Here is a 26,761-nt window from a genome sequence, read left to right as displayed (position 1 = left end):
AAGTAATAGTAAATATGCACAATTAATTAGACGCATGCACAGAAACTCTTCCTTTGTGCTTTTGCCACTCAATGTGGCTGACAGAGATACACGTGGGTGTTGCCACCCAGTTGCTAAAAAAAGAACAACTACCCGCTTTAACCATGCAATCAATTTACACTTGTAATTTCCCAATGAACCATTGCAACAATTCTTAGCTTTAAAGCCTCCTTCCTATTAATTAAATAAGCCTCCTGTCTAAAAAAAAAAAATTATTACACCACGTGGTCAGCTCACCCGGACCCAGACCCGTAGTGGACTGCTTTTGAAATGCTATCGAGTGCATGCTGTAATGACTAGCACATCTTGAGAGTATCCCAGTGTCTTTTTCACGGTATCAGGAAACTCACGGACGGAGATCTTTAAGTTCGTCACCGTACCACGGTGTTTTTCTCAGCTGCTGATGAACAACATCTCTTGCGCTGCACGTGGACCTCTGCACGTGGACACAAATTGATAATAGGTAAAGATCCTTAGCAGAAGAACATCATTATCAACTTTGCTATTGGGGAAAGGTCGTCGGAAAAACTATTCCATTATTAGAAATTGCTGACTCAGCAAACAAACACGTGGATATTTATAGATGACTAAGTGTTTTACAGAGTTCAATCTATGCTTATAGGTATCTAGCCATGAAATGCCACTATGAGGTGCTAGGAGTTGACAGGAGTGCCTCTGATGGAGACATTAAACGAGCCTACCGTAGACTGGCGCTCAAGCTCCACCCTGACAAGAACCAGGACAATGTGGATGAGTGTACCCGACTGTTCACTGCAGTCCAGCAGGCTTATGAGGTGCTCAGTGACCCACAGGAGAGAGCCTGGTAAGATGTATTCTAGTGATACTGAAACGGCACCTAACTGATAGGTTCGTTTCTTTCGTTCGTTTGCCAAATCAATCGTATTAAACTAGCTCTCTTGAATGTTGTTTGTAGCGTACGCAGTGCTACTCGATACTTATTTATGGTTGTAAATTATTATTTATGTAATACATTATTTAGGTACGACAAGCACAGAGAAGACATACTTCGTGGAGGTGAGTGGGCACATAAAATAAACTATTTCAATTCATTTTATAACGTCCCTCTGTAGCTGGGTCTGACTTCAAGGATGATAGCTTCAATCTCATGCCTTTCTTCTCAACAACCTGTTTCAGTGGCTACAATGATGACAAGAAGGTAGGATACTTGTCTGTCCGGAACGCAAGGTTTTGAGAGTATACAAACTGGGCTGAGCGTTGGTACTGTAGTGGATTTCAAGCTGTCACAGTTGACTTGACGATTAATTATAAGCCATTTTAGTGGTACATGTATACTTATTCGCACCACCGTTTACCATCGATTTGATGCGGTATAGTATTGTTATACCTTTTTCTTGCAGGGCTTCTATGCAGTGTATATAGACGTGTTCTATCGAGTGGGGGAAGAGGAGGTTCCTTATATGGACGAAGACGATGAGCCACTCCCATCTTTTGGGGACTCAACCAGTGACTATGAAAGTGTGAGCGCATGTTGTTGTAACTCTACTCAGTAAGTGATTCTGTTCTCCGAAAAAGTAAATACATTCCTACAGAGTATAGAATGAGTGAGTACATGACTGTACTTATTCAGGTCATGGCTCTCTATGGATGTGTGTTGTATGGCCAGGGTTTCATTTAGTGGGGGGGGGGGGGCTGGGGCGAACCTTCCCCCCCCTCCCCCCCCCCCCCAATTAATGTTTGTATAATAATGACATCATCACACGAGTACTGTCTATGATGTGCAATATGTAACTAGATCTATTGTGATGCACTAGCATGTAATAGGGGGTGTGGTCAACACATGTGGGAGTGGCCAAATATTTTGCAGCGTGCGTAAACCTTCCCCCCTAACTTTTAATCCTAGATGAAACCCTGATGGCGTTCTCCTTGGACCTTTACCAGTCTGTCATGTCCGTATCTACTACATGTATATGGGTGATGGAATAATTATCTTATGGTACAATTATAGTATGAGACTTGCCGTTACCTTCGTCAACGTTGTTTACAGGTGGTTCACAGCTTCTACAGCTACTGGCAGAGTTTCACCACTCACAAGTCATATGCGTGGGAGGATATGCATGACCTGCGTGATGCACCCAACAGACGAGTGCAACGACTCATGGAGAAAGAAAACAAGAAATTGAGGGAGGCAGCCAAGAGGAAAACCAACGAAACCGTCCGGGTGAGAGTTATTAGACTGTGAGGTACATGTTCCTCCAACTTAGTTTACCATGCATACTCTTTAGAAAGTGCTTTGTAGCTCATTAATGAATAGCGTGTGGTTATATTCTTTTCGATCTCAGGCTCTGGTGGCATTTGTAAGGAAGAGAGATAAAAGAGTACAAGCTTATAAGGTATGTTGGTCAATTTAACATGTTTCGTTGGCAGAACAAACTGTTACTTAAGCAGTTAGTGTTGGAAGAGCGAGAAATGGTGAGGCAGCAGAAAGTGGCTGAGAAGAGAGCAAAGGACAGAGAGAAAAGACTGAAGTCAGTATTTAAAACACGTTGCAGAAGGGTGATTGTTAATTAAGACAAGCATTCTACATCATAACTTGCATCTTAGGCTGTAGTACATAGTACATGCACACTTTTGACTTTTAGTTTTGTTCCCAAATGATAATTTACACACAATTTGCACACAATGCTAGGAAAGTATCATAATTATGCTTATACCCCCACAGACTACAAGAGGAGTACCAGCGTGACCCAACCCACTCTGAGGCTGCAGCTCTGTTTGAGGAAGAACTTCAGTCAATGGCCACTCAACTGGACCAGGAGTTTGGGAAGGACTCAGACAGTGAGTGGGTGGACTGGTTATCAATGTATGGGGGGGAGGGTCTATCGGTAGCAAAGACTGCTGTGGATAACTTGTATCGTGAAGGTCCTTATTATTATTAGTCAATATAATTCATTACGTACCGTATTACTAGAATGTTTTGCGAGCATCAAACATTTGCAAATTTTGCGAGGGTTGTTCAATTCGCAACAATAAAATCCGCAAAACCTAAATTATTACTAGTAAATACACACGATCCTTGCCAGAACGCAATAGTTAGATTGCAAAGGGTCAAATTTTCTGCTGATTTGGCTCATTCGCAAAGGTTTTTCACTCGCAAAATATTCTAGTAATACGGTAGGCTCGTTCCCAGCCAAGCTGTCTCTAAAATAACGCTAGGCCTGGTGTTGATTGTATCTGGGCGTGGTTAGGAATCAAAAATAAAAGGCCGGCAATGTTTGTCCTACCTACTAGCTTGTAGTCATCATAAAGGGCAGCAATTGATAGCAAGAGACTTGCCATACCATGTTGAAAACCAGACAAAGACGTTTCTTCCTTCTGACAAGAGCTGGGCCTGTTCTGCAATGAGAGTGGGACCTTCTTGTGAAGCAAGACAATATATACGTTAATCTGACTTGCCGTAGCTAGCTAGCTAGCTAGATAATCTACGGTTACTTGGAGAGCGTACACGGAGCTAAATTATGGTATTAAACTTAGACGGGGAAATATGACAGGAAAGAAATAATAATTATTATAAAGAATCTCTGCTTTTGTTTCCGATTCCTGCCACGCCCAGATACAATCAATACCAGGCCGTATTTTTCAACTTTGTTCTATTAAAGAAAATCGGCTGCACGAGGCTAATGGCTAATGTTTGAGCTGCACTACAATGTTTGTACGTACTAGCTAGGTGTGCATATATACACATGTAACATGTATAGATAATTATTATGACGCTTGTGCAGGTAGTGGTGAGGAGTCTATTGACGAGGATCTGTTCTGTCCGGCATGCAACAAAATGTTCAGGACTGACAAATCGTACGTTTAGTACTTAATTTGTTACGTTGTTTTTCATTAACGAAGTGTGTCCTTACAGGTTTGCTAATCACCAACGCTCCAAGAAGCATAGAGAAAACGCTGCTCTGTTACGGAAACTTCTTCAAGAAGAGGATGCTGATTTGCAGGCCCAACAGTCGCATGACAATTGCGCTCAAAGTGTTGAGGACAAGCTAGAAGAATTGAGTTTACAAACGTCAAGCACGCTTACCTTGGATTCCACAAAAGAGGAAGTATTGCCAAACTTAAGCATAAACAATGAAATTGTTAGTGAGAGTGCTGGAGTGGGTGTGACCAGTACTGAAGTAGGTGGAGTTAGTAGTTCGGACACTGATGAGGATGTACCACTGGAACTCTTAAGGTGAAGCTATACGTACATGCGTGTACATGGTATGTGTTACTTACCGTCATTTTGTGTGTCTTAAAGGAATAAGAAGTCTCATGCGAGTCGAGTTGATACAGTTGAGGTTACCTTCCCTGAGGCAGTTGAACGCTCATCACCCCCATCCCCCACTGAGTAATTCTACTGTACTGTACTCGGGAGTTCCTTTCCTTAGCGGTATCCACATAACACAGTGTACTCACACACATACACCATCACGCAGAGATAACGATGTACATGTACCTTACAAGGCTAAGAAGAAAGGGAAAGGGAAAGGGAAGAAGAAAGCATCTGGTGCAGCAGACCTGAAAGTAAAAAATTATAATTAAGACCATACTAGTGCTTACAACTTCCTCCCTCTCTCTCTCCCTCTCTATATATATACAGGCTTCACAGTCTCAGCTCAACTACTGTAATGTTTGTAAGAGTGACTTCCCCTCAAGAAACAAACTGTTTCAGCATATCAAGGACACAGGGCATGCTATACATGTGAACAGTGACCAGCCAAAACTAAAGACCTCTAAAAACTCTCGTAGGAAAAAATAGCCCGTAAACTCATCTTGCTGTATTTTTGTGCCACCATTAAATTATTATTTGTGCTGTTTTTAAGGGGTCAAACTGGACACCACAAAAATAAATGATTTGAGTATAACAAAGCTATTGTAGTTACGTGTGCATAACTGTATAAATGCATTAGTCCTAATCATTAATTTTATGATGACTAATTAAGTTCTTGCTCTCCATTGGTCCTCCCTGAGGTCTTGCAGTTGACCTATCCTCTTACGCTGCCACCACACCCAGATCACCCCGACTGTCACACATAGCACCATCTCCACATAGTATCCGTCTACATATGTCACACAGTGGCCCCCAGCTGCCTCGCATGCCTGCAGGGGGAAACAACAATGAATACATGCCTGACAATAAATAACAAAACCGTATTATTGTGAAATTCGTATGTGGGAACATTATTTTGAGTCTAAACTGTCTGAAATATAGCTTCAATGGAAGTTTTTACCAGCCTACAAAAATGTTATATACGAACCATAACCCCAAAATCTTGGGTCTTCGGTCTAATATACCTAACTACATAATTACAGTTGTTCCCAACTCAGCTACAAGTACTCCATAGACCACACCCACTGTAAAACAGTACTGTCATGTCATGTGTGTACCTGCAACTCGTGCATAGTGTCACAGTCCAGACTATCATCACTGACTCCTTCACAGTCCTTGACAGAGACATTATCAGTCAGCCATAGAGCTAGCGTGCCAACCCAGGTCCCCGCCATGTTCATGATGGTGTTGAGGAGGGTCATGTACGTGCCTCCAATGGCCGGGTCACTGATCTTGGCATGGAAGGCCATACCAGACACAAACATGGAGTAGGCAAACACCTGCGTGTGTGTGTGTGTGTGTGTGTGTGTGTGTGTGTGTGTGTGTAGGGAGGGTGTGTGTGTAGGAAGGATGTGTTACACGTTCAATGTATGCTGTATATTGATGGTACAGTTTGTGAACTGGCCTTTGATCTACCACAAAATAAGTCAGTGAGCTAGACGACGCTTGTATACATGGAGTAATAGAGAGAGAGAGAGAGGAACTGTAGAGCTAAAGGGTGTTGGTACCATTAGTGTGTATTATACGTGCTGAAAGATACCGATAATTAAAAGTGTACGTGTATTGTAAAAGAACCCTTTGAAGTGAGAAAACCTATTTAATAAATGACCTACTAGTTAAACAAGAACATACACCGTAAGAAAGCTCATGCAAGCAGTATATAGTTGTGTGTAAAACGGCTTCATTATAAACGGCTGTACCTGTTGCACCAAGAAGACTCCGATAACGATAATGTAATAGTAGACTGGGAAGCTCCCATCGTTATTGACACGGGGTGTCCACCACACAATGGCAGCAAATGCCACACCCATTAACACTCGAGGCAGGTAGGCTTTCATGAAGACATCCAGTGGCCGTGGACCAGTTGTGAATCGGCTGCAGCGAGAGAGAGGGAGGGGAACGTCAGTTTACAGTGCTAGTGATCATTCTAACTAGTAGTACTCGTGTGGTTAGTATTAAGCAAATTGATACCAAAACACTGTAGCGCTCATAATTCACACGACCTCAACAATTCTGCTTTAGCTATAAGATCAGTTTAATTGCACGCAGTTTTTCAACATACACTTTTATTAGTGAGAGTGCACATGGCACACTACCTCATGCATCCAGCACTTAGTGACCCTACCTGATGATCCACGGTAATACTATCTGCACAGGCACCAGAGGCACTGCCATGAGGGCAATCCGCTCAGAGGGTAGCCCCGCCTCTATCAGCTTGAGCCCAGTCACACTGTCCGCTGCAGCAAACGCAATCTGTGTGGGGTAAATATTCTACGTATAAAGAATAGGCTCCTAGTACGTTTACAAATTTATATGTTGAACAAGCTCTAGATAAATGAAAGCACCGCGGGTGCTGATGCCTCAGTGGAGGTGTCACACATTATAAATAATATCATGATGAAAATTTTGCATTAATTAATTTGCTGCATGCAGGCAGAATCCAGAATCACAGAGAAACTTAAAGAGTAGATAATGATTGACTATGATTGTGCTGTTAAAAAGGATCGATGCCAAAAGTCCAAGTCTAAAATTAATGGCTACATCAGCAGAGCCTTGCAGCTCTCTTCTCACTCTCAATAGCTAGTGTTCTAGTGCAGAGCTAACTACTAAGTAGAGTAGCAACACTCCATGGACAAGTTTTTCTACGGACTCTTTTGAAAAGGCTGCAATGGCATTCCAAGTAAGCAATACTAGGCATAAAGTCGATTTGCAAATCCACGAATTAAAATCCAAGTAAACATGACTAGAAGCCTATAGAAACTCTTACTTGCACTTGATTCATCCTTGAGCAGCTGTAGCAGTCTACACACACACACACAGACAGACACACAAACACACTACCGTATACCTTGCTTGCGCATGCGCACCGAGGCATAATTAAGGCAATAGATTTACAAGCACATAATTATTAGACACGTACATGTAGATACAACAAACATACATGTACACTTCCAACATATTAACAAGCACAACAACAAACATACATGTACACTTTCAACATATTAACAAAGCACAACTCAAACCGTAGTGCTAGAAATTTATGCGTGACACTAACTATAATGCTATTTATGCGGTTACCATATCGCATAAACTTGGCACAAATATTCGAGGCCTGTACAATCCCCATTGCAATCGCAGCGTTTAATCAAAGAAATAAAAATCGCATAACGTTTTTATAGCCTTAAAGTTTACAGCAGACCCTCAGAGATAGGAGATAGCATTGTTTTACAGTTTTAATCAGAACAAACCACCACCCCTTTATAAATACGAAAGGCTGCAATCATATCAATATCAGGAAAATGAAAGCATAAGCAAACACACAACACCAACATAGACACGTACTTTTGATGTGAGTATTGCCAGGGCATACATCTGCACATTAGGCAACTTGAGCACACCCAGCAGCTGCCAGTAGCCATTGGAAATCGGTGTCTTCTCCTCAGAATACTCTTCTCTTTTCTCTTGCTTGAACCACCAGATAAACGTAGTCACAATCATGAATATTATTCCTATCACGTACATGAATGATGGTAACTCCACTAGGCCCGTGCTTTGAGGTTCCCAGCGAATGTAAGAGTTGCAGAATTCTGTCGATTGCAGAGCCAAGAAGAGTGTGTAACTGAGGAAGAATCCAGCCGTTTGTCCAACGGTGTTACAAGTTGAGGCATAGCCAACGTTTTCTTTCGAGAGCATTGTAAGAGCCCAACCGTCAACGGCAATGTCTTGTGTAGCAGTTAAGAAATGAAGGAAAAAGAACACCACAGTCAGACTGACCACACTAGGGGCTGTGGTTTCGTCTCCAAGCAACCCCTTGATAAGATACGAGAGGAAGATCATTGTGAGTCCTATCATGTACTGGGAGGGCACAAGCCACGACTTGCGACGACCAAAACTGCGACTGTACACAGAGTCAACGAGAGGAGCCCACAGTAGCTTAATGGTGAATGGCCAAGTCACTAAACTGAACAGAGCTTGTTGTCGATAGCCAATTTTCTTCATTTGGAGGATGATTGGCACTGAGCCAGCCAGACCTATCGGAAGGCCTTGCAGTATGTACAGAAACAATAGAAGGGCAATGCTGAACTTGTCTTTGGCTAATCGCTCCCGTAGAGGTCGGTTTTGCTTTGCTTCTTGGTCGGACATTTCCAGGTCGGAACTTGTTGGTGAGTTTTTGTGGGAAGAGGGGTGACGAGTAGTCATGTCAACTGCTGTGTGTGCTGAGGCAGCTATAGTTAAGGGGATCAATAAGGTAGGGAGATCTCAGGGTCTGTGGTTTGAGATTAAATTCAGTGGAAAGGGTTGGTTTGAGCTATATTTCAGCTACAAGCAGACAGCATTCACTACTGTATTATTAGGTCATACCTAAATCTACCAGTAAACTTATCATCATGTATTGTACTTACTTGTACTGCACTGTATAGTATAGTTCCTGTAGATCGAATGGTGGCTTTTCAGGGACAGCTCTCTATATCACAGTCACGTGCTCAGAATCGACCCCTTCCACTTTGACTCAGACATTTAAAGCAGTGTGTACGTACGTGTACGTGTCTAGCCGGCCGACCATACACAGCAACTAGCAGCAGCAAGACCAAGCTATCAGAGCTGCTGAATTGTTTATCAGCCTTACACCGCCGCAGCAAGCTAGCTGCATATAGAGTTACAGACCTTGGCTCTTGATGAGATCTGCAGTGGCCTACACTGAGTACCTGCTCTCTCAACCCAGCCAGAAACATACCGAGACTAGGAGAGCACGAAATAGGAACAGAAACCACGAGAGAAGCAGGTGGTGGTTCTTGCTTGATAGGCTAGCTGCTGTAATGGTAGTAGGTGCTGTGTTCCAGTTCATCAGAAGACTGATTGTGCTTGTGATAGGCATTGTGAAACTCAGTTACAGAAAGGTATGTACAGCATACACACACATCCATTACTGTAAAGTGATCAGCCCCTTGTGAACATTTGATATCGTTGGTACCTGACGTCTGTTGTTATTGTTCTAAATAATGTGCACCTTGAGATCATCCATACACTATACAGGCTGCTGAGTACCAGCCTGTTCGCTATAGCAACATCCCTTTGTCCCCCCTCACTGAGACAAGACTGAGTGAGTTGGTGCAAATATTTCTTCTTCACACTTACACAAGACCATTATGATGTCGCTACATCTCTACGTGTACATAAACATTAATTTTTATTATTGTGACTTCATGCTGTATTAGGCTTATTTGTTGATAAGTCACTCCATACTTGCAGGTACTTATAATATCCTCGTGTTTCTGCACAGATTCTGTTCGGCGTAAGATTATGGTATTGGACTTGGACGAGACATTAATCCACTCCCATCACGACGGGTAAGACCACACCCCCATCACTGAATTCCTTCCTTTGAGAGAAAAGTCCTCCCTCTGCATCACATGTGTAATCCTAGCTAATGCACAACACACAACGTACGGTATCTCCTCACACTAGCACCCCACACACACTCCCACAGAACTGCAAATGAGTTCACTCCGATGACGCCCCCGGATTTCATTGTCAGAGTAAGCATTTTGCCCCCTCCCCCTCACGCATCCCACACACCCTCACAGGTGAAGATAGAGTTGAAGCCAGTTCGATTCTTTGTCCACAAGAGACCTCATGTTGATTACTTCCTATCAGTGGTGAGTTAGCTACACCACAGTACCCTGAATAGTACCCTAGGGGCTTCTGTCTTCTACCTGTACCTGTACTCTGCAAATCTATTGTGGTCGGTCACCCTAGGTGGTCACCTTCCTTACAGCCCCAAAGTCATGTGTTTCAACTGGTGTTAGCAGGCCACCAGGATCGCTGTGCATACCATGTTTTTGTAATACGTACATTGTGCCGACTCTGTCTATCTTGCCGACAGTCCGTGATCAACATTATTATTGTTATCCCACCTCTCTCACAGGTGAGTCAGTGGTACGAGTTAGTGATCTTCACAGCGAGTATGGAGGTGAGTGAATGATAGCCACATACACCCACACATGTCTAAGTCTCTCCAGCATGTACACTGTACTTATAAAAGATAGAGTACACTTTGAGTACATGTGCATGTAAAGTGTTAGTGAATAATGAGTCTCGTACATGTACAGTTACATGACGTATACATTGTATATTGTAGAAGAGAGAATTCCACTTTTTAATGCTTGTACATGTATGTAAATTGTGGCTGAATGGTTAGTTCGTGTGCGTGATGTATGCTTACACATTTTTGCAGATGTATGGAATGGCAGTGGCCAACAGATTAGAGAACAACAGAAACATATTCCAGAGACGGTACTTTAGACAGGTATGTCAATTACCGTAACACAATATTCAGTAGCAGTAAGTTTGTTTTCTACTAGATGTACAATAGTTTGTCTATGTTCCTTGTTGGCTTTGAGATCGACTGTTTGCTTTATTAATCAGATTCCCAGGTTCAATACATAACAGGTTGTTTTTTTAATGCTGTATGGTTGCAAGCCTTCTTCGGCAAGAAGTAATGTTGAAGAGTATTGACACCCTCTATCAGTGACTCCATGCACACACTGTCACCTGCAGCACTGTACGATGAACTTTAATGGCTACACAAAGGACCTGTCCACCGTCTGTGTAGATATGTCCAGCATATTTATACTGGACAATTCACCGGCTGCATACAGAGAAAATCCAGGTACATGTACATAACGTTGTGTACATTGTACAGTATATACCGTATACCAGATTACTGGTATATTTGGCGATTGAGGTACGTATAATTGGCTACCTTGATCGTTAAATCGCCTTCGTCCTTAAATATACCTGCGGCGCTATACGGTATAACAGTAGATATGATTTGATGTGCTCACAACTTGGCATATATTAGTATACACTACCTGGTTTTTGCACTGTACACATTCTTACGGTTGATAGCGCACCTCCCTTTTGCTCCCTCCACCATCACATTGTCTCCACCCTCTCACAGACAATGCTATCCCGGTCAAGTCTTGGTTCAATGACCCTCACGATACAGCACTACTGGACCTACTCCCAATGTTGGATGCTCTTAGATTCTCAAATGACGTTAGATCAATTCTCAGTAGAAATTTACACTTGCATCAGCTCTGGTGAAGGCTTGTAGGGTTTTCAAGTAGAATGGATATGTTCTGCATTTTCTTTTATGTATTATATTTCCCACTACGAATTATTTGTGGTGTTTTAGAAAATTTGCTTTTTGTACCATACTAATGATTGCAGGCAATAATCAATATTTAAAATCGTACACTACGGAAGGCAGGAAAAGCAATCAAAGCATTATAAGTGTCAAGAGTTCCTAATGAACTCCTGATTATAATTTCTTGGCATTATTAGAGTGCTTCTTGGTATAACTAGCAATAAAGAACGTTAATGTTCACAATGGGTAAAGATCATTACACAGACGTGCATGAATAATCAAAATTTAAGTGATATCATTGCATTGTAGATTCATATAATCAGTTTAGTTTGATGTCTGATGTCTCCTTCCCGTATCCACAGCCAAATTCCAACAACACTTGTTGAGCCCGTTGTTCAATAAGTGCTGATTCAGAATTCCACTGGACCCTAGCTCCCTCCATTTTAGCTGCCAGTGTGTCGAGTGCATCGTGAAGTATGCCCTCGTACGACCTCTCCGTGAGATGCAGCTTGGAGAGCAGGTTACCAACCTCCACTTCCCTCTGATGTTGGATACTGTCTCTCTCCTCAGTCACTCTTTGCAGCTCATCGCGTGTCTTGTCTGTGACAGTAGGAAGATGGTGTACAATGCTGAGTGCAGTAGACAGAAAAGTTACTCTATGCATTAAATAATTATATGTTTACATTAACAGTTTTCTACCCCATAGTAACTACAGTGTATATTGTTTCTGTACTGAGCCAAGTCTATTCGTTTTTATTTAGTGGATATTACAGAGCAGAGTTGTGCTACTGCTACTTGCTACTTGCTACTGGTACTAGACTAACCCACCAAGTTCAGACTGCTGCCTCTTGACTTGCGACTCCAGGAAGGCTATCCTACACTCCAGCTGACTCTGCATTGACTTGTACTGCCGCGTCATATCTGCAACCATTGCAAGTGGTAAATGTGTGCCTACTAGTAGGTATAGTATAGTATGTGGAGCGGAGCTGTGGGAAAGGGTCCATTATAAGAGCAGTATTCTTCACAACCGACAACACAGCATATAAGTACTATTTTACAGTATATCTTCTATCTTCATAATAATACAACTCTCACCTGTTCAGGTTTTCAGACAAATCTCGTGAATGCCCCCCCCCCCCCATTATTCACTGCACTCACCATAAGATATGTCTTTCTTTGTGATTTTCTCCTCGTCCACCATTGACCGTGCCTCCAACATCCTCTCCCTCATAACCTCCTCTGATGCTCGGGACCGCCGGGCATACTCTTGTCTCTCAGCTGCATGTGTGTGGTGTGGGGGAGTGTGACGCGTGTTATAATGTACGTCCCACTAATCAACAAGTACATGTACATGTACGTAGTATGCACAGGTAAATACACTAAGTCTTACAAATGTAAGATGCTTATAAATAAGGCGCCGCTTTTGTTTGCGAGACTAGTGTAAGCAAAACAAGAAAACACAAGTTAAAGGCCTATGGGCAAAATCTTTAGGTGGCGCAAAATTAGAAGGGCGCTTTATTTCGAAGAAGCACGCACACATGCAATAAGTTGCTGTTTGCAAGACTAGCGTATGCAAAAACGAATGAAAGGTCCAGGTGAAGCATAATAAAGGTGGAGCATAATAATTATTAGAAGGGCATCTTATTTCAAAAGAAGTACAGTACATACACACAGATGCAAACACACACACGTACCTAGTTGGGCGGAGTCCAACCAACGCTGCGCTCTGGGTTGGGTATCACTACATGTAGCAGTTTTGTTCCACCGGTACTTGAGACCAGAGTATGAATATTGTTTAATCTTAAGTGGCTGACAACCGCATGGCTCAGGGGTGCGATATAAAGAAATCAATGGATGGCTATTCTAGCTGCCTGGATCTAGCTATAGTTGTTTTGGAATTCAAGAAAGACCTCAGACTCTTAGAGAAAGTAGAAGAATACTGTAACCTAGATTTAGTACAGGCAGAAATAAAATTGTTCATAATAGTTAGACATCTAGCACAAAGAGAGGTACGTACAGCCAGCTATAAGATTAAGACTACCCCAAGGCTTCTGGAGAAGCTTTTCGAAGACCAAAGAAGGCATACATATCACAGGTTTTGTCCAAACTAATGATCTAATCTTAGATTGGTAGCACAACAAAACTTAAAACAAAGACAAGTCCTTTTAATTAATCAATACAAAGATACTACTGTTCAAGCTTCATTCATAGATGCTTCTTTTCTAGTAGCCTAGATATCCAGCAGGAGCTGTTTCTGCATTCTCCAGAGAAATACAGCTAAAATACAGTGTCCCAGCTTGCCTTGTCAGCTAAATTGAGCTGTAAGGTTTCCCACTTGAACGCAGCAATCTGATTGGGCTGCAAATTTCTTGCAGTGGGAACAAAACTGCTACATGTACTGATACCCAACCATGAGCGAAGCGTTGGTTGGACTCCGCCCAACTAACACGTACCTAGCCTGGCTTTTAGACTGTCTACCTCCTGACTGGTCCTCTTGTACAGCTCAACTACTGACAACTCATCACCATTCCCACCTGAAGAACAATCCTTAGACCTCCTAATAATAGTATTATCATGTCTTACCCTCTTTTTTCTTTCCTTTTTTCTTCTTTCCTTTTCCTTTTGCTTTTTTGGGAGGCATAATTCGAGATCACACTAAGGAATGACCTTTGACCTTCAATAAATGTGCTCTATTTAGAAACAATAAGGATCTACTTCATTATGCTGCTGTAGCCGTAAAAGGGCTTTTTTAGCAAAGTTAGTCAATGCCTAGTTCCTAAAACTATCTATATCTCTAAACCTACTATTTGTCATGAGTTTATTTCAAGTTATACGTCGTGTGATTCTTCGTTGGTTTTGGTACACAGTGTATGGGACAGTAGTACACAAGCTGCTTGTTCGTGTTCGGCTGCTCTACTTCCCCTCCATTGGACGAATGTGTCTGCTGGAGGGTCCCAACAGGAGATGGTATGACAGGATCGATGATACCGTTATTCTAGGAGCACTGCCCTTCAAGTCACAAGCCAAGAAGGTGTGTCCACACACTAGGTACTTAAATACTATGTCAACTTTTCATGTTCTTTTTTGCAGCTGGTAGAGGTAGAGAACGTACGAGCAGTAATATCCTTCAACGAGGAGTATGAACTTGACTATTTCACCAACAGCAAGAAGGTGAGTCCCACATACACATGCATTAATTCCACAACTAGTAAAGTCTACAGACTAGTATAAGCTCTGATAATAGACCCTACAGCCTTACAAAATGCCTCTCTTCAAAGGACAGTATGCCACCAAATCACTAATCTCTGTTTGCACTGCCCCCAAAGTTTCCTTTAACTGCATATGCGTAGCAATAAGTGTTTTGTATACTGTATTCTAAGGTACATGTATACTGTGTTTTGTAGGAGTGGGCTACTCTGGGTGTTGATCGTCACTGGTTCTCCACGGTTGACTTCCAGCCACCTGTCCTCCGTGACCTGTGTGAGGGTGTGAGTTTGGTGGAGGGTGTGAGGGCACGTAACCAGAGTGTGTACGTCCACTGTAAGGCAGGGAAGGGTCGCAGTGCTACCATGGTGGCTTGCTACCTCATGAAGGTCAGTGGGATACTACGCATTTAGCTAAAATGTAGCTAACTGAATGGTGCTCATACTACTACTGTATGTAGGCCATCATTTGCTAAGCACCAGGTTATAGTCCCAGGTGCGTGTAAAGCCATGCAAGCCTACCTGTACAGTAACACAAGCCTGCTGAGCTACATGTACATGTATATAGCTAAAATGCTGCATTTAGTTGGGTACTCAAGTGATAGCGTCAAGTGCATGGTAAAAAAAGATACGTACACAAGTTAACGCAATCTTGATCATGATCTGTTTGTCTCCCTACACAGGTGAAAGGGCTGACCCCCAGTGAAGCTCTCGATTATATACGAGAGAGGAGACCTCAGATCAGTGTCAACGAGAGACAACAGGGCAGACTAGCAGAGTACCAATCCCAACTCAAAAAGAAAGAATAGGTGTGTGTTAGGTTCATCTGACTGTTTTAACCTACCGTGTGTTTACACTCTGCATGCATACTGTTAATGAATTTTTGTACCGTGTTCACGCATTGTTCCTGAAAGTGCATCAACATGATTAATATTTTTATTATTAACGATCATTAAAATTAATTATTAAAAATTGCTGCTATACAGTGTTCCTTCTATTTCACCAATTAAGCTATTGCACAAAAATAATGAAGAAAAATTGATAAGAATTACATACATGTTCTAGAGTCTACATTGAATAGTTTAAAGACTGATTACACATCATCGACTTTAGACATGAGAAGAGGGTTAACATACTCGAAGCCTTCAAACTCTCCTTGGTCTATGGCCTGTAATACATCACTGTGTGTGTGTGTGTGTGTGTGTGTGTGGGGGGGGGGGGGAGTATGTGAAGCTACACTGTATTATATAATGCAAGTAATGTGTATACCATAGACTCCAGCATTTGACTGGCACCAAAACAGTGTCCTACATGCATGTAACAATTATTTGAGCATTCCCATCCATTATTAATAAGCTTACATCATTATGTACTGTACGTGTGACTTACTCGTCATCAGGAGTGAACTCAAGAGGCTCTCCAATAAACTGGGGGTCAAAGTTCGAAGGGTCCCTATCCGAGTCAATCCTTGGTTTAAAGGGTGGGGTGATTTGTCTCTGCTTCATCTGAAACCAAAGCAGTCGGTTGTTATCCCTACTCACAATGACTACACAATTATAGGGATGCGCCATTAATTAGCATTCTTTCTTATTCAGAGTGATGTACGTATTACACTCAAACAAGCTTCGGGACACACCCAATCATCATGGAAACTCACCAGTTCCCAGTCAATGCTCTTGTAGAAGGCGTGAGACATGATATCTTGAATGCCAGTCTGAGGATGACAGCCGAGTCGCTCAGCAGGATTCTGTGTATGGGATCAAATTTCTGTCTGTGACAAACAAGAAATAAATACCTGGTGGATTGTACACGTACATTTACAGGCTGTGTGGTTTGCAAAGAAGCTGTGTTTGTGTTGTAGATCTGATGCACAGTAACAGTACATTTAATGCAGCTCTCTATGTATGCCCCTAACGCAATGTACATACATGTACATGTACCTTGTTCAAGAATCCCTTGAGGACTTGTGCAGCCTTTACAGAGAGGGAGCGAGGGATGCGAATGGTCTTCTCCAGAATTACCTGGAACAGGTAGTCCTCAGTGCTCTGATCAGGCATGTCATGGCCTCCAATGTCAAACGGTGACTTCCCTGCCAACATCTCATAGAGAAGCACTCCTAAAGCCCACCAGTCCACTGAGAAACCTAGAGTAGAAAAATAAGCGGATTCTAAATGGCGTACATGATTTCTGTAACTCTTAGAGAGCTCAATCATGTACATGTACATGCAGCAAATTATTTTAAGTATGGGGGGGTGGAACTTCACGTACATTGTAGGGCTAGAATTGACATAGCAACCTGGGATCAAATGTATACATGACATTGTGCATGTCATATGGCATTCCATTTACACCTACACGTAATGTACTCAACCACAGTGAACTACTGTACCAACTGCCTCAACCTACCATAGTCCTGTCCTCTCAGAATCTCCGGTGCAATGTAGTTGGGTGTACCACAGAAAGTGGAGGTGGTGTCCCCGGGTCTCAGCCCCTCTTTACACATCCCATAATCCGTCAGCTTAACGTGACCATCAGTATCCAACAGTACGTTGTCCAGTTTCAGATCTCGATAGATTATACCTATGTGTATATAAAACGTAGATGCCATAAGAATCCGTATCAGAATTGAAAGATGAAAAGCATAACGTGCTAAATGTACACACAAATTCTTTGGCGATTAATTTTCACAAACGTTAGAATCTTCCTTCAGTATGATACTCTTGCAGCAAAAACACGAACCCCAAACACTCCCACCACCACCCACACTACACCACTCCCACGGCATAACTCCCACCCACTACACCACTCCCACAGCATAACTCCCACCCACTACACACTCACACTACACCTCTCCCTTGGTGTAACTCCCACCCACTACACACCCACACTACACCACTCCCACGGCATAACTCCCACCCACTACACACTCACACTACACCTCTCCCTTGGTGTAACTCCTACCCACTCACTACACACCTCGTTCATGGAGGAAGTTTAGAGCCAGAGCAATCTCTGACGAGTAGAAACGAGCGTGCTCCTCGGGGAGTCTCCTGTGTCTCTGCATGTGAAACATGAGGTCCCCTCCATTGACACACTCTATCACAAAGAACAGTCTGTGAGGGGTAAAGGAGTACATGTACATGATGAGTCGGTGCATGGCAACTGACTGACACACAACAAGAGAGAGCAATTCAACTAGTTCTACATAATTATTATACATGTATCTGCTGTTAAGTATTGGGTAATAGGAGCCAAACCACAATCCAAAATCTCTAATTGCATACAGTCCCTCTAGACAATAGATACAAACTGTGCCTGTATTATAAGTTGTAATAGTCATTTACTCCCCCTCAGGTCTAAGCCTAATTGCTGAAATCGTTAGTTACAGATTGAACGAAAGTACAACGCGTAATTTAGCATGATTCCAGACCTAAGGGGGCCGCCAGGTACATCAGACTAGTAAGGGAGCTCTTAATTCACACACACACACACACACACACACACACACACACACACACACACACACACACACACACACACACACACACACACACACACACACACACACACACACACACACACACACACACACACACACACACACACACACACACACACACACACACACACACACACACACACACACACACACACACACACACACACACACACACACACACACACACACACACACACACACACACACACACACACACACACACACACACACACACACACACACACACACACACACACACACACACACACACACACACACACACACACACACACAGTACATTACCTGCTCTCGGTCTGGAAGCATGAGTGGAGTCCGACCAGGAAGGGATGGTTGGAGGCCTGCTCAAACACGTGCTTCTCAGTCTGCACCCAGTCTATGTCCTGTGGAGACAAAGCAGCAAGTACACGTACACGTATGGTCATGGGAACAGTATGTTTAATATAAAGAGCTATTAATGCATTGCACCTTCAACATAATCAATCACACATACATGTAAGCACATTATAATTAACAGCTTTTTAGCCCACAATTTAGTACACTACGTGTATTTCACACACTATCCCCCACAGTTTTAATTTTCGTACAAGTACATGTAGGTCTTCTACTGATACGAAAATACCACACGAAAATAACCCGCTATACAGTACGTACATACCTCTTCGTCCATGACCAGTGACTTCTTGATGACCTTCATGGCATAGATCTGCTTGGTCTTCTTCAGCTCACACATGAGCACCTTTGCGTAGCTCCCGCGACCAATCACCTTCAAGATGTTGAAGTCCTCCATGGAGATTTGAGACTCTGAGATGACGTTGCTGCCATGCTGTTTGAGGTAACCACTGTAATAGTCTGTGCCCTGTTCCCTCTTCTTGATGACAGCCTCCTCCTCGCGAGTTTTGATGGGCTAGGATAGAGGATAGGGCATGAACTATAAGTTTGTACATATAGCATATAGGGCCTCAACTAATACACATAGAGCAGTGCACAAGGCTATGATAAATGGCATGATGGCTTATTAAGAAGTCAGCTAGGTTAAGTGTAGGAGTTCTACATAATTATGTACATGTAGTGTTCTAACAGTTAAATTGCGACACACACACACACACACACACTAGGTATTTCCAAAAACAGGTACATGTATGTGCAATATGTACTGTCGATTAACAACCGTTTAATAAGAGACCAGCCATTCACAATCACACACACATACACACTCAATAGGGGACCTACTACAGTACATATCCAAAAGGGCCTGTTAGAAATTCACACACGAGGCACAATACATCTAACATCTAACTATCCTGTTATTAACCCACATAAGAGATATAATACTGTCATGTACGACAGTAGCCTCAGTGATTGCTCCGCTAAATTTGAAAGCTACATTAGTACCTAGGTCGATAACTTGCGTTAGCCATTTCTAGCCAAGGGTGCATTTAGTAAAGGCCTATGTTTAAATTACTCAGCACTCACCGGGTGTCCCTTGCATACTTCTTCAGTCCTCAAGAAATAGCAGCACCTCTTGTGCACTGTCATCTTGCACGACTCACACCGGTAACCTTGACGGCCAAGGCCCCATATCCTGTCCTCACATTTCTCACAGAAAGCTGTTTGAAATCTCTTGGCAACAAACGAATGTCCATTGATACGTCGCACTTTCTTCCAGCGCCGTGCACCGCGACGATGATAGATACGCACTAGAGGTGTGTGAATATGTGAGATTTGTGTAAAGTGTGTGAGATTTGTGTGAGGTGTGTGTGGGGGTGGTGTAAAGGTGTTAGGGAATAGACACTTACTGTCCTCTCCGTCACAGAGTTGTCCAGGATTTGGAGATTCACCCTCAAAAACTGTGTAAATGTGAATAAGCAGGGACAAGTATGAATTTGCAGAGGGATGGAGGGGATATGAGAGACCTACCGTGTAGCATTAACTCATTTTCGTGGTTGTAAAAGTGCAGTCTTATAGCTTCATCCCACTCATTCTGTCGATTGAGGTCGACACTAATAGGGTCACCTAGGCAACAGAGAGAGCAAGCAAATACATGAGACCTACAGCACCGCTACAAGCAAATCAACATAGCTAATGCTACAACACCTACTACAAATTAATACGTGAAACATACAGTGCTATTACGGGAGTGGTCATGTACAATTCCAGGGCTAAGCCAAACTAGTCTCTGTGAACTGTTAATCAACTGCCAGCAGTAAAGTGCCTCAAGTTATCAATGCACTGCTGAAATTGATCCACCACGGAATAAAAACAAGTACAGCACTACCCACATGTGTACCAGCTACGAGATGTTTACAAAAACCATACATTTATAATGTAAGAAATACACTAACTCGTGTGTATAGACATTGAGCTCTGCTTACAGGAAAGCAGATCAACTTACCCTCAACATCGAGCCACTTAAGGTTGAACTTAGAGTCCTCTTTCAATCCAGTCTGTCTTCGTATCTCTGCCGCCACACCCACCAGTGCTTGCGCTGGGTTGAGCAGGAATCTGTGCTCTTTGCTGCAAGGGTGTGAACATTATAACACTGGTCATCATACGATGGCTACTTGCACATTAGGAATGTGCTAATAGAAAATTAATATTTTACTGATATTACAGGTACATTGTACATACATGCATGTATGAATAAGTTGGTATAATTTTAATACAGCTGATCAAACTCACCCCTTGAATGTGAGCCTCACCGACAACAGGTCATCGTTGGACATCACTGAACTCTATAATTATATTCTGCAAACAGCAAGATGGTAACAGTTAGATAAAAGGTATGATGCAGCAGACACAGAACTCTCTGAAAACAGTCAGTGTATGCTTTACTATCTATCATTCAAAGCACTTCTATTCTGACAGTAAACAAACAAGCACTTACTGACACGTCCTGGGACACTTCTGCTGTGTGTTCACTCGATTATGTCCTTAGGGAGTTCTTTAGTGTTTAGGCTTGGGAGATGTTAAATTATGATGTGGAGAAAACAGACCACACAAGGCACACCCACCAGTTTAGTGGGAGGGGCTAGTCCACAAAAATTATCAATTTATTCATCATTTATGTGGGAGATGTCACAATTTTGACGGGTAAACCCAAAAATAACCTTATATGGAAAACACTTCTGTTGGGGCGCTGGAAAAGCAAAGAAAAGGTCATTGCTGCCTGTTTGTGTGTATCTACGCGAAAGAGACAATTGTGTTAGTGGGAGTAGCTTCAAGGAGTGAAGAGAAGACATGGTAAGGCATGTAAAGGTTTAGAGTGTGCTATTTGAAAGGCTTGGACATACATGTACATGTAGACACCCTCTGCTCTGCTTTTGGTAGCTGGCTCTAGGGGGCCTAGAGTAATACACTCAGTGTTAGACACTACATATTATACACCTTGAAGGATTGGCAGACATTTAATAGGCACATGTACGCACAGCATAAATATATGTACTGTACACTGAATACATAAAGTCATATTATGGTTTGAAGCTTTAATCTAGAGCTACAACTTGTGTCATTATACCATTGCTTGTATGAGTTGCTACCTCCCCGTTTGCAGGCGAGCGAAGACCAGCAGTTAGACTGTGCCCTAGACCTCATGAGGAGACTGCCTCCACAGGATATCGAGAAAAATCTCTCAGATCTAATCGACCTGGTACAACACATCGCATTAAAACACATCGCATACCCCTCACTACACCATAAAATGGGCCTACACTACATATAAGGAAAATTTGTCCTATTGGGTTGACTCTAATTGACATGCACCTAATATGAAAGCGATACCTACATGGTAATATTGTAGAAATACCTCTACCCATAAACTGTAGTCATGAAAACTATTCGTCCTGTTCTATGACCGTGTATGACTATGATAACCGTATATGTGTGTACGTAGGCTCCTGCTTTGTGTGAGGATCTCCTGTCGTCAGTAGACCAGCCCCTCAAAATTGCTCGGGACAAAACCACCGGCAAAGACTACCTCCTCTGTGACTACAATAGGGACGGGGACTCATACAGGTGATTCAGTGTTAGTACTCTGATCTTAGTTTGTTGATTTCTCACAACTTCTTTGTGATTTGTAATCTGCGTGCAGTACGTATCGTGTGTGTGTGTGTGTGTGTGTGTGTTGCTTGTTGTAAATAATTAACTTAGATTTACAAAAGACTCAGGACAATGCCCACTCTGAACATGGGCTTGGATATAATACTGTTTAATTAGAGAGTGGTCACTTTTTGTAGGTCACCATGGAGTAACAAGTATGACCCCCCTCTGAGCGATGGAGCAGTGCCCAGTGACCGACTGAGACGACTCGAGGTGGAAGCCAACCAAGCTTTTGACACTTACAGAGAATTGTGAGCCCGCGTGAAGAGTGTGTTGAGTGTGAAGTGTGTGAGGAGTGTGTTGAGTGTGTGAGGAGTGAAGTGTGTTTTGTGGAATTGTGTGTTCCTAGTCGTAACTGCCATATTGAAATTGCCTCTAATTGAAGCATTAGAAAAACAAGGATGTTGTCATGTGTTTAGGCAATTATGACTCTAGCAATAATAATAATTAATGCCAATGTACTGCACATGTACATGTAGGCGTGGTTCTGTCATGTGTTTGGAATGGGGAGGAATGATAAATGTTTTTTATTAGGAGTTTGTTGAGATTTGGTTTGTACTTTATGATCATCATACGTGTACGTACGTATAAGGGCATAATGGGGATGCTTGCTTTTTCTCAGTTACTATCTTTCAGTGTTGTTGTGCTGCTATTAGTATGCTTGTTTAGGTATTGTGCTTAGTATTAATCGATTTCAAAATCAACAATTTCCTGTACATGTCACTGGTGTGTACGTACATATTGTACTTTATTGTGATCAAATGAATGAAGCCAGTGTATATATTATTATTGCTTTATGATACGACCTTTTTCCACTACTCTGTGCAGGTACTTTGAGAGTGGAGTTTGTTCGGTGTACCTATGGGACCTGGACCACGGGTTTGCAGGGGTAGTCCTCATCAAAAAGGCTGGGGACACTGAGCGGACCAAGGGATGCTGGGACTCGATCCATGTCGTGGAGGTTCAAGTAAGCCTATAGACATACCACACTTTACACTATCGTGGTATCTTAGGTGTCTCCCCCAGTTTCAGTCCAGAGGAGGTCTGACATGCATGCACGAATCACTACAAGTGCTAGTGTATTTGTTCTGGACGTTATCACGTGACCGGAATGACGTCAATGCACTGAACTTGTAGTGATTCGTGCATGCATGTCGAACCTCCTCTGGTTCCAGTCCATATGCTTTTAAGCTTGTCACATTCCATTCACTGTCTAGCTAAGCATGTACGTGTGGGTGCATACTGACTGTATAACCACGACGTACACTGTGAAGCACTTCTCTGATTCACACATAACCTGTAGACTGGAAAAGTATGTACACATTCAACATTACTTACTCCTCTCTTCCTTGCAGGAGAAAGCTCAAGGACGCAATGCCCACTATAAGCTGACATCGACTGTGATGCTGTGGCTACAGACCATCAAGGCAGCCTCAGGCACCATGAACTTGGGGGGCAGTCTAACACGTCAGGCTGAAATAGACCACGCCGTCAATGATTCTAATCCACACATTGCCAACATTGGCAGAATGATTGAGGTACGCGTGTTTGTGGTACCTACATGTACTGTACTTCATTCTTATTGATTCCCCAATGTTTTGACTTTAGTACGTATACAAAGTATTTGCATCCATATTTGGTACATGTGTTATGTAAACTTGTCATATTAATTTTCCAATGTGCTGGTGTTAATTAGCAACAATTTTATTCTTTATTCTCTGTACAGGATATGGAGAACAAGATTCGACAAACACTGAACGAGATCTACTTTGGCAAGACCAGCGATATTGTTAACGATCTCAGGTGAGTTACAGTTTACATCTCCTTACGCATGCTTTGTACACTGCACACGATATCTTATTCCACAGTGGCTACATGCATTCTTAAATAATTCTGCACATCTATTTGCTGTAAATGTACGTAGTGTAATAGTTTGCACACTCCACTATATTCAATAGTATACTATTTTTTGCAGGTCAATTAACGACTTGAAGCACAAAGACCAACAGCGTTTACTTGCCACAGAGCTCCAGCAGCGAATGAATCGTGGTGGAAACTAAACTGGATAGAGTGCATTTCAAATAGTTGTGTAGCTGTTAGCTAATTTATAACCATTCATTTTGTGTATGTATAGATTTTTTGAATGTGATTTTGAGCAAACATAGGAACAAAGATGTGTTGTGTTACTGTTTAGTTGCTTGGCATTGTGTTCATGAAACTGTGTGAGTGTTTTTTTGCTTATAATTATACTTTCAATGTGAATAATGTGGGCGTACTTAGTGGGTGTGGTTGTGCTTATTTCCATGGATACGACATTACGATCTTTACCAATTCAGCTATTTCTTGTAATTTTTGTCTAGCCAACTTCGAAATAACTTTGAAGGTACAGTAACACCACCATGACAAGTGATCACATTTCTCCAATCAAGTGTGCTCTGAAATTCAAGCCTCCCATGCTTGCTATTACCTACAAAGACCTAAATACAGGTAAATCATGCAGTAACTAACAGCTCCATTCATTTTCATATGCTACACTTACACGCTCACTCACCTACCGTCTTTCTTCTAATTACAGTGCCAAGTAAATTTATGCTGGTGCTTAGGTAATTAGATTTGTAATGTGGCCTTAAATCGAGGCTTTATGTACAATTGATCTACCGTAAAACCTCTATTTAAGGCGACCCTCTAAATATGCGACACTTGGACATTTCGCCCATATAGCACCATATAAATTCTTTCTTTTTTTGTGTACATTAAAACTCTACTTTTGCAAAACGTAATTATTTAAAAGTGTCGCCTTAAATCGAGGTTTTACAGTAATGATAGCCTCGTGTGGAAACAGCTACTAGTACGTTCTATTGCTATGTGCCCCCTCACCAAACTCTTGTGCGCCACTGATTAATTTTTTGTGGTGCTGTAACTAGAAAAAGATAGTATCTATTATTATTAGATCTATAATATTCACCTATGTACAGGGAAGACAAGAAGACGGACAATTCCACTGCGAGGATTTGTGAGAGTGAATAAGTAAGTTCTAATTATACCAGTAACCTCATAAATCAATTATTTTTCCTTCAGTGTTGAAGCTTATGGTGACAAACTTCTACGAAATGCTAAACATTGCGACTACGTTAGCAAGCTTCCCAGAAAGCAGGTACATTAATAGTAGGGTGTGATGATCAATATATATTTTTACACACTATTCCATACAGCTTAATTCCCTACTACAAAGAGTCATGGACAGTAACAAGGAGAATACCAGGTCACCAGATCACACCCCCACACCCTCACCCATTCACTCCTCACTCGCCGGCCTCCCCTCACTTACTGGCTTTCCTTTACTCACTACGCACACATCACAACCAACACTCAACCAGGAGTTTGAAGAAGCTTTAGATGAGCTCCTAGGGCCTGAAGATGATGAGGATGTACTTGATGTCACAATACCAGATATTTCAGGTCTCCCGAGACCTTCATCCCTCACAAACAACTCCAGTTCACTTCAGCCGTCTAGTATATCCAGTCCACTAGGCAAGCTGCCACCTCTCAGTCGATTGCCCCCATTAAATCCCCTTAAAGAAAAGGATAACAATGTCTCTACAGTCAAGCAGCATCTCAAAACAGATTCTGCACCAGAAGAAAATGAGATTCCTGACTACAGTGCTGACTTCAACAGTGAGAGTGAAAAGAGCACAATGGCATCTCAAAATAAGCCTCCCCCAGCCAAGGATGACAAGAGTTTAAGGTGAGAACGCTTTTTCTGAGTTTGTTTATAAATTATTGGTACATTGACTGTATTATGGCCAATGAGATGTGTTTCTGATTGTCTGGTGAACTGTGTCACTGTGTCACACTACAGCTTTGCAATCGAAGAGCTAGACGATGATGACAGTCTCGCCCTGAGCATAGAGGGGGAAAATTTAGCAGGAGACCACCTATTAGGTATATTCCTTGTATAATAAGCACTTCTTTGTTAATAAAGCTGGTTACTGATGCCTTGCATTTGCACAAACTGCATTGTTTTTCTTTCATCTTGTTCCTGTCCCCCTTATAGGTAGCTTCAGTGGTGAAGACTTCAGACTCATGAACATTGTTACCCCTCCTCCACAAATGAATGGAGTCCAGTCCAGTCCTGATGAGGACCTCAATAAAGCCAATGATGCCTACTTAGCTCAGAGAAAAGAAGAGATGGAGTCGGTGTTCCAAGCTCATCAGTCGAAACCAGGCGACCAAGACTATGTCTACGATAAAGAATTGGACTTTGATGCACCTAAAATTGAAAGTGGATGGGACTCTGATGACTCTATCTCTGATTTTTAAAATAGTTGTGTATGTAAATTGCCTTGAATGCTGATGTTCTGTGTTGCATAGTTATAACCTATGATATGCGCATGCGCAACTTC

At 42.3% G+C, this 26,761-nt stretch overlaps 8 protein-coding genes across 10 annotated transcripts; 5 read left to right on the top strand and 3 right to left on the bottom strand.

Moving 5' to 3' along the window:
- Positions 1-585: 585 nt before the first annotated feature.
- On the top strand, positions 586-4,882 carry LOC135333716 (dnaJ homolog subfamily C member 21-like). Of its 3 annotated transcripts, none has more exons than XM_064528740.1 (13): positions 586-862; positions 1,040-1,074; positions 1,131-1,216; positions 1,419-1,538; positions 2,066-2,239; positions 2,361-2,411; positions 2,467-2,546; positions 2,741-2,856; positions 3,801-3,873; positions 3,932-4,252; positions 4,319-4,408; positions 4,497-4,584; positions 4,661-4,882. In XM_064528740.1, exons 1-13 carry the CDS (start codon positions 672-674, stop codon positions 4,817-4,819), a joined length of 1,584 nt encoding a protein of 527 aa, XP_064384810.1. In that variant the 5' UTR covers positions 586-671; the 3' UTR covers positions 4,820-4,882. The 3 variants fall into 3 exon arrangements, with proteins under 3 accessions (XP_064384810.1, XP_064384809.1, XP_064384811.1); XM_064528739.1 differs by having other exon boundaries at positions 2,464-2,546; XM_064528741.1 differs by having other exon boundaries at positions 2,464-2,546; positions 4,468-4,584.
- LOC135333720 (acetyl-coenzyme A transporter 1-like) lies at positions 4,842-8,873 on the bottom strand. The gene is made up of 6 exons (XM_064528746.1): positions 8,794-8,873; positions 7,733-8,607; positions 6,516-6,643; positions 6,091-6,265; positions 5,449-5,670; positions 4,842-5,160 (listed from the first exon to the last, which is right to left on the bottom strand). Exons 2-6 carry the CDS (start codon positions 8,588-8,590, stop codon positions 4,999-5,001), a joined length of 1,545 nt encoding a protein of 514 aa, XP_064384816.1. The 5' UTR covers positions 8,591-8,607; positions 8,794-8,873; the 3' UTR covers positions 4,842-4,998.
- A 193-nt stretch (positions 8,874-9,066) lies between these two features.
- Positions 9,067-11,648, top strand: LOC135333762 (CTD nuclear envelope phosphatase 1A-like). Its single transcript, XM_064528794.1, is given in 10 exon segments — positions 9,067-9,288; positions 9,425-9,491; positions 9,672-9,738; positions 9,879-9,927; positions 9,976-10,047; positions 10,317-10,361; positions 10,626-10,697; positions 10,949-11,060; positions 11,352-11,455; positions 11,457-11,648. Coding segments are annotated over 10 exon segments (861 nt in total). The 3' UTR covers positions 11,508-11,648.
- A 128-nt stretch (positions 11,649-11,776) lies between these two features.
- LOC135333780 (coiled-coil domain-containing protein 153-like) lies at positions 11,777-14,244 on the bottom strand. Its single transcript, XM_064528816.1, has 5 exons — positions 14,124-14,244; positions 13,994-14,074; positions 12,699-12,818; positions 12,369-12,461; positions 11,777-12,140 (listed from the first exon to the last, which is right to left on the bottom strand). The coding sequence occupies exons 1-5, from the start codon at positions 14,179-14,181 to the stop codon at positions 11,860-11,862; spliced, it is 633 nt and encodes a 210-aa protein (XP_064384886.1). The 5' UTR covers positions 14,182-14,244; the 3' UTR covers positions 11,777-11,859.
- On the top strand, positions 14,224-15,690 carry LOC135333785 (phosphatidylglycerophosphatase and protein-tyrosine phosphatase 1-like). The gene is made up of 4 exons (XM_064528821.1): positions 14,224-14,571; positions 14,631-14,711; positions 14,945-15,133; positions 15,427-15,690. Exons 1-4 carry the CDS (start codon positions 14,353-14,355, stop codon positions 15,550-15,552), a joined length of 615 nt encoding a protein of 204 aa, XP_064384891.1. The 5' UTR covers positions 14,224-14,352; the 3' UTR covers positions 15,553-15,690.
- On the bottom strand, positions 15,662-21,303 carry LOC135333709 (atypical protein kinase C-like). Its single transcript, XM_064528729.1, has 14 exons — positions 21,148-21,303; positions 20,943-21,008; positions 20,656-20,777; positions 20,181-20,276; positions 20,060-20,110; positions 19,737-19,960; positions 18,919-19,167; positions 18,546-18,643; positions 17,720-17,856; positions 17,150-17,323; positions 16,684-16,886; positions 16,401-16,490; positions 16,133-16,248; positions 15,662-15,924 (listed from the first exon to the last, which is right to left on the bottom strand). Exons 2-14 carry the CDS (start codon positions 20,984-20,986, stop codon positions 15,837-15,839), a joined length of 1,692 nt encoding a protein of 563 aa, XP_064384799.1. The 5' UTR covers positions 20,987-21,008; positions 21,148-21,303; the 3' UTR covers positions 15,662-15,836.
- Positions 21,304-21,342: 39 nt separating this feature from the next.
- On the top strand, positions 21,343-24,614 carry LOC135333765 (F-actin-capping protein subunit beta-like). The gene is made up of 8 exons (XM_064528797.1): positions 21,343-21,503; positions 21,814-21,909; positions 22,153-22,274; positions 22,496-22,609; positions 23,187-23,325; positions 23,714-23,896; positions 24,085-24,161; positions 24,334-24,614. The coding sequence occupies exons 1-8, from the start codon at positions 21,501-21,503 to the stop codon at positions 24,416-24,418; spliced, it is 819 nt and encodes a 272-aa protein (XP_064384867.1). The 5' UTR covers positions 21,343-21,500; the 3' UTR covers positions 24,419-24,614.
- A 68-nt stretch (positions 24,615-24,682) lies between these two features.
- LOC135333747 (uncharacterized) lies at positions 24,683-26,735 on the top strand. The gene is made up of 6 exons (XM_064528778.1): positions 24,683-24,845; positions 25,334-25,385; positions 25,437-25,512; positions 25,571-26,103; positions 26,218-26,300; positions 26,413-26,735. Exons 1-6 carry the CDS (start codon positions 24,758-24,760, stop codon positions 26,676-26,678), a joined length of 1,098 nt encoding a protein of 365 aa, XP_064384848.1. The 5' UTR covers positions 24,683-24,757; the 3' UTR covers positions 26,679-26,735.
- Positions 26,736-26,761: the final 26 nt, after the last annotated feature.

Source organism: Halichondria panicea, chromosome 3 (genome assembly GCF_963675165.1).
Source record: "Halichondria panicea chromosome 3, odHalPani1.1, whole genome shotgun sequence".
Taxonomy (NCBI): domain Eukaryota; kingdom Metazoa; phylum Porifera; class Demospongiae; order Suberitida; family Halichondriidae; genus Halichondria; species Halichondria panicea.
Note: the sequence above shows the minus strand (reverse complement) of the source record. Positions and strands in the feature narration are given on the sequence as shown.

What these genes read in the sequence shown, in the direction of transcription:
- LOC135333780 (XM_064528816.1), bottom strand. Translation starts at nt 14,181, where the DNA reads ATGCCTCCCAAAAAAGCAAAAGGAAAAGGAAAGAAGAAAAAAGGAAAG. An exon ending in AAAGAAAGACATATCTTATG is followed by an intron (nt 12,462 to 12,698) that starts GTGAGTGCAGTG and finishes CAATGGTTGCAG; the next exon opens with ATATGACGCGGCAGTACAAG. An exon ending in GAGGCAGCAGTCTGAACTTG is followed by an intron (nt 12,141 to 12,368) that starts GTGGGTTAGTCT and finishes CTACTGTCACAG; the next exon opens with ACAAGACACGCGATGAGCTG.
- LOC135333709 (XM_064528729.1), bottom strand. Translation starts at nt 20,986, where the DNA reads ATGTCCAACGATGACCTGTTGTCGGTGAGGCTCACATTCAAGGG. An exon ending in TGCTTCCAGACCGAGAGCAG is followed by an intron (nt 17,857 to 18,545) that starts GTAATGTACTGT and finishes TACCCCTCACAG; the next exon opens with ACTGTTCTTTGTGATAGAGT. An exon ending in TCAAGGGATTCTTGAACAAG is followed by an intron (nt 16,491 to 16,683) that starts GTACATGTACAT and finishes TCCCATACACAG; the next exon opens with AATCCTGCTGAGCGACTCGG.
- LOC135333747 (XM_064528778.1), top strand. Translation starts at nt 24,758, where the DNA reads ATGACAAGTGATCACATTTCTCCAATCAAGTGTGCTCTGAAATTCAAG. An exon ending in GGATTTGTGAGAGTGAATAA is followed by an intron (nt 25,386 to 25,436) that starts GTAAGTTCTAAT and finishes TTTTTCCTTCAG; the next exon opens with TGTTGAAGCTTATGGTGACA. An exon ending in AAGGATGACAAGAGTTTAAG is followed by an intron (nt 26,104 to 26,217) that starts GTGAGAACGCTT and finishes GTCACACTACAG; the next exon opens with CTTTGCAATCGAAGAGCTAG.
- LOC135333720 (XM_064528746.1), bottom strand. Translation starts at nt 8,590, where the DNA reads ATGACTACTCGTCACCCCTCTTCCCACAAAAACTCACCAACAAGTTCC. An exon ending in GTATTACCGTGGATCATCAG is followed by an intron (nt 6,266 to 6,515) that starts GTAGGGTCACTA and finishes CTCTCGCTGCAG; the next exon opens with CCGATTCACAACTGGTCCAC. An exon ending in ACACTATGCACGAGTTGCAG is followed by an intron (nt 5,161 to 5,448) that starts GTACACACATGA and finishes TTCCCCCTGCAG; the next exon opens with GCATGCGAGGCAGCTGGGGG.
- LOC135333765 (XM_064528797.1), top strand. An exon ending in TCTCAGATCTAATCGACCTG is followed by an intron (nt 21,910 to 22,152) that starts GTACAACACATC and finishes GTGTGTACGTAG; the next exon opens with GCTCCTGCTTTGTGTGAGGA. An exon ending in ACATTGGCAGAATGATTGAG is followed by an intron (nt 23,897 to 24,084) that starts GTACGCGTGTTT and finishes TTCTCTGTACAG; the next exon opens with GATATGGAGAACAAGATTCG.
- LOC135333785 (XM_064528821.1), top strand. Translation starts at nt 14,353, where the DNA reads ATGAGTTTATTTCAAGTTATACGTCGTGTGATTCTTCGTTGGTTTTGG. An exon ending in TCAAGTCACAAGCCAAGAAG is followed by an intron (nt 14,572 to 14,630) that starts GTGTGTCCACAC and finishes TCTTTTTTGCAG; the next exon opens with CTGGTAGAGGTAGAGAACGT. An exon ending in TGGCTTGCTACCTCATGAAG is followed by an intron (nt 15,134 to 15,426) that starts GTCAGTGGGATA and finishes CTCCCTACACAG; the next exon opens with GTGAAAGGGCTGACCCCCAG.
- LOC135333716 (XM_064528739.1), top strand. Translation starts at nt 672, where the DNA reads ATGAAATGCCACTATGAGGTGCTAGGAGTTGACAGGAGTGCCTCTGAT. An exon ending in GCTACAATGATGACAAGAAG is followed by an intron (nt 1,217 to 1,418) that starts GTAGGATACTTG and finishes TTTTTCTTGCAG; the next exon opens with GGCTTCTATGCAGTGTATAT. An exon ending in GACAGAGAGAAAAGACTGAA is followed by an intron (nt 2,547 to 2,740) that starts GTCAGTATTTAA and finishes ATACCCCCACAG; the next exon opens with ACTACAAGAGGAGTACCAGC.